We start from the raw sequence: 8,238 nt of genomic DNA, 5'->3' as shown, positions 1-8,238 counted from the left end.
CCCCAGTCCTACTTCCCCCAGCCCCCCAGACCTACTTCCCCCAGTCACCTAGACCTACTTCCCTCAGAGCTACTTCCCCCAGTCCTACTTCCCCCAGTCCTACTTCCCCCTGTCCCCCAGCCCCTACTTTACCCAGGCCCCCAGGCCCTCGACCTTCTCCAGTCCTTTCCTGCCTCAGGATGCAACAGACAGTGTGACGTCCCACTAACAAAGTAAGACCAATGAAACAGTCCTTACTTCCTTTCTGACTGTATTGTGTTTACTGCCTGAGGAGATTATAAGGAAGCAGCTTGCAGAGCAGAGCAAGCGGGGAAGGTTCGGGGCAGCTGCTGTTTTCTCCTACTAGCAAACAGTAGCAGGCTGCATGGGGGAGAGAGAGGAGACGACAGGCAGGATGCCGTTATGGAGAAGTGCATCTCGGGCCAGGCAGCAAGGCTCAGGTAAAGCCAATGGACCACCCAGACCCAAGGCCAGGTAAGCTTATACTTTGCCCTTATAGGCACTAACCTCAACCATTTATCATTTCTGAATGAATCGATCACGATTTCTACCATTATGTCATTTTTACTCAGTAGTACAATTCATTGAGCACTTGGAATAAGACACATTTTTGGAGTATTGATTGATATGTTGTCAACTCACAACCAGTCAGAGCAGACACATCAGCACTTTCCTTTACTGAGCTTCAATCCACTTCCTTCTTTCTCTCCATGTGCTGTGGTGATCTGGTCACCAGTCTCCCTGTCTCAGGTCTGCATGACTTAACTGTTGATTTCTCTCCATGTGCTGTGGTGATCTGGTCACCAGTCTCCCTGTCTCAGGTCTGCATGACTTAACTGTTGATTTCTCTCCATGTGCTGTGGTGATCTGGTCACCAGTCTCCCTGTCTCAGGTCTGCATGACTTAACTGTTGATTTCTCTCCATGTGCTGTGGTGATCTGGTCACCAGTCTCCTTGTCTCAGGTCTGCATGACTTAACTGTTGATTTCTCTCCATGTGCTGTGGTGATCTGGTCACCAGTCTCCCTGTCTCAGGTCTGCATGACTTAACTGTTGATTTCTCTCCATGTGCTGTGGTGATCTGGTCACCAGTGGAAATAAAGTCTCCCTGTCTCAGGTCTGCATGACTTAACTGTTGATTTCTCTCCATGTGCTGTGGTGATCTGGTCACCAGTCTCCCTGTCTCAGGTCTGCATGACTTAACTGTTGATTTCTCTCCATGTGCTGTGGTGATCTGGTCACCAGTCTCCTTGTCTCAGGTCTGCATGACTTAACTGTTGATTTCTCTCCATGTGCTGTGGTGATCTGGTCACCAGTCTCCCTGTCTCAGGTCTGCATGACTTAACTGTTGATTTCTCTCCATGTGCTGTGGTGATCTGGTCACCAGTGGAAATAAAGTCTCCCTGTCTCAGGTCTGCATGACTTAACTGTTGATTTCTCTCCAACAGCAGAGGATTCCAAATGAATTCAGCCTCTAGAATGTGACCTGTAGCTTTCTGTAGTCTTATCGTGAGATGAAAAAACAGATGACTTAATTACTTGACTTGATTGATATTGGGTAACTCGGGGTTGTAAAATTAGGCTAACTGCACGTTGACATGAACTTGTGTAGTATTATCAGGGTTATTGTCAAGGTTTTCAGACCATAAACTTTACTGTATGTATAGTTCCTGTACCTCCATGTGCTGTGGGCGTTGGTGGTGCTCGGGGACATTTACAGCTTGGTTTAAAAATAGGTTTAGGCTTGTTGGGTTGTTTTCATTCCAGAATCATGAGGTGAAACGCGGAAGCGTTTCACTGTTCCTCTTTCTATTGAAATCTCTACAGGAATATTCCTGTGGTCGACAACCTTGTGACTTACCGAGATTCATTCTGGTCTGAGGCTATTTGACTGCTTTGCATTTAAGCCCAGTTTTCAACACTTAAAAATCCTGGTGTCAAATAAAAGGCTATTTTTAGACCTCGAGGAAACTCTAATAGGTGATTTGATTATAAAAGCAGGTGTACTATACTGCTTGCTTCACCACTTCCCTGCTTCCAAACAATAGCCTACAAGGTCAATTAAATGTTGAGTCAAAGAATATGCACATGAGACAGCCTATAAGGAGGAGGTCAGAGACAAAAACCTCTCCCACAACGTCAGCAGGACAAAGGAGTTGATCTAGGACTAGAGGAAACGGAGGGCTGAGCACGCCCCAATTCACATCAACGGGGCTGTAGTGGAGCGGGTTGAGAGCTTTAGGTTCCCCGGTGTCCAAATCACTGAGGAATTAACATGATACACCCACGCATACACACACACACAGTCGTGATGAAGGCACAAGAATGCCTCTTCCCCATCTGGAGGATGAAAAGATTTGGCATGGGCCCTGAGATCCTCAAACAGTTCTACAGCTGCACCATCGAGAGTAACTTGACTGGCTGCATCACGGCTTGGTACGGCAACTGCTTGGTTGCACTACAGAGGGTAATGGGGATGGTCCAGTAACTCACTGTGGCCGAGCTCCCTGCCATCCAGGACCTCTATACCAGGCGGCGTCAGAGGAAGACCAGGAAAATTGTCAAAGACCCCAGCTACCCAAGTCATAGACTGTTCACTTTGCTACAGCACTGCAAGTGTTACTGGAGAGACAAGTCTGTGACCAAAAGGCTCCTGAACAATTTCTGACCCCAAGCCATAAGACTGCTGAACAGTTCATGAAACGCTACAAGGACTATTGGAGTTGATCCTTTTTTGCACTGACTCTCTGCACACTCACTGGAATCTACTCACACACTTACACTGACACTCCAACATACGCACACACACACACACACACACACACACGCACGCACGCACGCACACACACACACACACTAAATACTCTCACACACACAAAACACACAAATGCATATGGATTCCACACACACGCACACACACACACACACACACACACACACACACGCACACACACACACACACACGCCTAGTCACTTTTATCCCTACCTATATGTACATAATTACCTCAACTACCTCGTACCCCTGCACATGGACTCCTTGTATAGTGTTATTGTTATCTATTGTGTTCCTATTTTCTATGTTTATTAGCAACTTGTCTTACTTTTTAACTCTGCATTGTTGAGAAAGGGCTTGTAAAGCATCTCACTTGTATTCGGGAACATTTGACAAGTCATTTCATTTTGATGTAGCATATTAGCCTGAAATAATGATTCTGCTGTCAGCATTATCTAATAACAATATTGCATTTACTGATAGAGGCTACATTTGACATACAATAAGGAGATGTTTTATTTATTTAACTTGGTCTGTTGTTGATAAAGTCACAAAATAACATGATAATATTACCCTTTCACCTTTCAGCCTGTCTGTTTTGGTTTGCCAAATCACATGTTAACTTAGTGGTGGGGGAGCAGAGAGAGTGAAAGAAGGAGAGTTTACGAGATAAGGAGGGGGGGGGGGGGGTCACTGGTAGGTAATGCTGACAAGCCTGTTCCCCTGGTTTCCTCAACCCTGTCACCTCACACAGGTATTGAGAGTAATAATAACCAGGTATTTACCTTCCCTACATCTATCTTCCTCACTTTGATTTATGGGATTTATGCTGATTGAGATTGTCTTTAGCTGTGAAAAACAAACACGTGTGTTTTGATCACACCACCTGTGAATACACAGTAAATCAAATCAAATTCATTTTCCTTTGTCCCATGCGCCGAATACAACAGGTGTAGACAATGCTTACTTACAAGCCCTTAACCAACAATGCAGTTTTAAGAAAATACCTAAAAAAAAGTAAGAAATAAGAATAATAACAATAACGGGGCGAAATACAGCCGGCACCGGTATGGAGTCAATGTGGAGGCTATATACAGAGGGTACTGGTACAGAGTCAATGTGGAGGCTATATACAGGGGGTACCGGTACAGAGTCATTGTGGAGGCTGTATACAGGGGGTACTGGTGCAGAGTCAATGTGGAGGCTATATACAGGGGGTACCGGTACCGAGTCAATGTGGAGACTATATACAGGGGGTACTGGTACAGAGTCAATGTGGAGGCTGTATACAGGGGGTACTGGTACAGAGTCAATGTGGAGGCTATATACAGGGGGTACCGGTACAGAGTCAATGTGGAGGCTATATACAGGGGGTACCAGTACAGAGTCAATGTGGAGGCTATATACAGGGGGTACTGGTACAGAGTCAATGTGGAGGCTATATACAGGGGGTACCGATACCGAGTCAATGTGGAGGCTATATATAGGGGGTACCAGTACAGAGTCAATGTGGAGGCTATATACAGGGGGTACTGGTACAGAGTCAATGTGGAGGCTATATACAGGGGGTACCGGTACCGAGTCAATGTGGAGGCTATATATAGGGGGTACCGGTACAGAGTCAATGTGGAGACTATATACAGGGGGTACCGGTACAGAGTTAATGTGGAGGCTATATACAGGGGGTACCGGTACCGAGTCAATGTGGAGGCTATATACAGGGTGTTACGGTACAGAGTCAATGTGGAGGCTATATACAGGGTGTTACGGTACAGAGTCAATGTGGAGGCTATATACAGGGGGTACCGCTACAGAGTCAATGTGGAGACTATATACAGGGGATACCGGTACAGAGTCAATGTGGAGACTATATACAGGGGATACCGGTACAGAGTCAATGTGGAGACTATATACAGGGGGTACCGGTACAGAGTTAATGTGGAGGCTATATACAGGGGGCATCGGTACAAAGTCAATGTGGAGACTATATACAGGAGATACCGGTACAGAGTCAATGTGGAGACTATATACAGGGGGTACCAATACAGAGTTAATGTGGAGGCTATATACAGGGGGTACTGGTACAGAGTCAATGTGGAGACTATATACAGGGGGTACCGGTACAGAGTTAATGTGGAGGCTGTATACAGGGGGTACTGGTGCAGAGTCAATGTGGAGGCTATATACAGGGGGTACCGGTACCGAGTCAATGTGGAGACTATATACAGGGGGTACTGGTACAGAGTCAATGTGGAGGCTGTATACAGGGGGTACTGGTACAGAGTCAATGTGGAGGCTATATACAGGGGGTACCGGTACAGAGTCAATGTGGAGGCTATATACAGGGGGTACCAGTACAGAGTCAATGTGGAGGCTATATACAGGGGGTACTGGTACAGAGTCAATGTGGAGGCTATATACAGGGGGTACCGATACCGAGTCAATGTGGAGGCTATATATAGGGGGTACCAGTACAGAGTCAATGTGGAGGCTATATACAGGGGGTACTGGTACAGAGTCAATGTGGAGGCTATATACAGGGGTACCGGTACCGAGTCAATGTGGAGGCTATATATAGGGGGTACCGGTACAGAGTCAATGTGGAGACTATATACAGGGGGTACCGGTACAGAGTTAATGTGGAGGCTATATACAGGGGGTACCGGTACCGAGTCAATGTGGAGGCTATATACAGGGTGTTACGGTACAGAGTCAATGTGGAGGCTATATACAGGGTGTTACGGTACAGAGTCAATGTGGAGGCTATATACAGGGGGTACCGCTACAGAGTCAATGTGGAGACTATATACAGGGGATACCGGTACAGAGTCAATGTGGAGACTATATACAGGGGATACCGGTACAGAGTCAATGTGGAGACTATATACAGGGGGTACCGGTACAGAGTTAATGTGGAGGCTATATACAGGGGGCATCGGTACAAAGTCAATGTGGAGACTATATACAGGAGATACCGGTACAGAGTCAATGTGGAGACTATATACAGGGGGTACCAATACAGAGTTAATGTGGAGGCTATATACAGGGGGTACTGGTACAGAGTCAATGTGGAGACTATATACAGGGGGTACCGGTACAGAGTTAATGTGGAGGCTATATACAGGGGGTACCGGTACCGAGTTAATGTGGAGGCTATATACAGGGGGTACCGGTACCGAGTCAATGTGGAGGCTATATACAAGGGGTACTGGTACAGAGTTAATGTGGAGGCTATATACAGGGGGTACCGGTACCGAGTCAATGTGGAGGCTATATACAGGGGGTACTGGTACAGAGTCAATGTGGAGGCTATATACAGGGGGTACCGGTACCGAGTCAATGTGGAGGCTATATACAGGGCGTACCGGTACAGAGTCAATGTGTCAATGTGCGGGGGCACCGGTGTCGAGGTAATTGAGGTAATTATGTACATGTAGGTAGAGTTATTAAAGTGGCTATGCATAGATAATAACAGAGTAGCAGCAGCGTGGCAGAGAGAACAGTCTATGACTGGGGTGGCTGGAGTATTTGACCATTTTTAGGGCCTTCATCTGACACCGCCTGATGTAGAGGTCCTGGATGGCAGGAAGCTTGGCCCCGGTGATGTATTGGGCCGTACGCACTACCCTCTGTAGCTCCTTGCGGTCAGAGGCCGAGCAGTTGCCATACCAGGCAGTGATGCAACCCGTCAGGATGCTCTCGATGGTGCAGCTGTAAAACCTTTTGAGGATCTCAGGACCCATGCCATGCCAGTATATGTAGTCTTCTGAGCTCTTGCAGTGGCAGAATAGAGGGTTCGAGTCTAGGGACCACCCATAAGTAAATAAATGTGTTATACACTAATGTGTATTAGTGTTACTAATCCTCTCCAGTCAGGTGGGTTGTGGAGGCCAGATCTAGGATTTAACCAGAGACCAGGATTACAGGGTGTGTCCTCAGAGTAAGGGAACAACTTGGTGTTGATGACTAGCCACCATCACACACACACAGCATTCCTTCATCCGTCACCTCACACAAACACAACATTCCTTCATCCGTCACCTTGCATACATGTACACAGCGTGCACTCTGCGGTTAAAAGCCCTCGAGCACTAGAATCTTATTTTTGACTAGAGAGAGTGGAAAACAAAAGAGAGCTACTTAAGGACTCGTAAAAGCCCTGAAGCACTGATTCAGAATGGGAAACAGAGAGGAGGTAATGTGCAGGCTCGCTCCTATCTCCAGCACCACCAGCCATTTTCTACCCCACACGCGGCTGAACAGGCTGAAGCTCCCAACCACCCACAGCTCCTTCAGTAGGCTGGGATCCAAATCAACCTCCCACGTTGCCGACAGGTATGTAGGTCCAGTGGACTGGACTATATGATTCTGGATCTGCTGACTACTGACTTAGGGAAGGCTCTTCACTTGAGATCACAGGCTTCACTCAGACTAGAGTAATTCATGAGAGATTTGTGTGACTTTTTGAGTTATGCAACCCTTATACATACTGTATGCCCAACTCCATGGCACAGTACTGTCTCACTATCAATACGGGTTAGAATTCATCAACAGTAGTTTCCTTATGGTTGACTGACTGACTGTGGAACCAGGTTATGTATATTGCTGAGCCTATTTTGTCTGTAGGACTTAGTTCTGTGGGGCATGCATGTCAGTGCTGCAGATGTTGTGTGATGTATGAGGCTTGATTCTGTTCTTATGATTTTATCTGGAAGGTAATGTGACCATTAAATACCATAAAATACAACACATTTGTTTTGATATTATATGTTCTGTTTGTGTTCTATAACAGTTGTTTTATGTGTTCTATAGCAGTTGTTTTATGTGTTCTATAGCAGTTGTTTTATGTGTTCTATAACAGTTGTTTTATGTGTTCTATAGCAGTTGTTTTATGTGTTCTATAACAGTTGTTTTATGTGTTCCACAACAGTTGTTTTATGTGTTCTATAACAGTTGTTTTATGTGTTCCATAACAGTTGTTTTATGTGTTCTATAACAGTTGTTTTATGTGTTCTATAACAGTTGTTTTATGTGTTCTATAACAGTTGTTTTATTGTTTTATTTGTTTTATTTATAACGGTTGTTTTGACTGTTGTCGAGCTGTGAGCCTGTTCTGATATCAAGGGATTATCTGTTTATTTCCACATTGTTTTAAGGAGCTTTTTAAACAGGTCACAGAAATGGGCAATAACGGTCAGTCACCCTGCCCTGTAGAGGTCTCGGTCAGTCACCCTGCCCTGTAGAGGCCTCGGTCAGTCACCCTGCCCTGTAGAGGCCTCGGTCAGTCACCCTGCCCTGTAGAGGTCTCGGTCAGTCACCCTGCCCTGTAGAGGCCTCGGTCAGTCACCCTGCCCTGTAGAGGTCTCGGTCAGTCACCCTGCCCTGTAGAGGCCTCGGTCAGTCACCCTGCCCTGTAGAGGTCTCGGTCAGTCACCCTGCCCTGTAGAGGTCTCGGTCAGTCACCCT

At 46.3% G+C, this 8,238-nt stretch overlaps 1 protein-coding gene across 1 annotated transcript in view; it reads left to right on the top strand.

Moving 5' to 3' along the window:
- Positions 1 to 394: 394 nt before the first annotated feature.
- The window catches only part of LOC139369503 (rho GTPase-activating protein 40-like), a 31,362-nt gene continuing 23,518 nt past the window's right edge, over positions 395 to 8,238 (top strand). Inside the window, exon 1 of the mRNA XM_071108747.1 lies at positions 395 to 474. Coding sequence (XP_070964848.1) covers positions 395 to 474 — 80 coding nt within the window. The remainder of the gene's footprint in view (positions 475 to 8,238) is intronic.

Source organism: Oncorhynchus clarkii, chromosome 17, assembly GCF_045791955.1.
Source record: "Oncorhynchus clarkii lewisi isolate Uvic-CL-2024 chromosome 17, UVic_Ocla_1.0, whole genome shotgun sequence".
Classification (NCBI taxonomy): domain Eukaryota; kingdom Metazoa; phylum Chordata; class Actinopteri; order Salmoniformes; family Salmonidae; genus Oncorhynchus; species Oncorhynchus clarkii.
The sequence above is the reverse complement of the archived record's forward strand: the minus strand, read 5'-3'. Positions and strand labels throughout refer to the sequence as shown.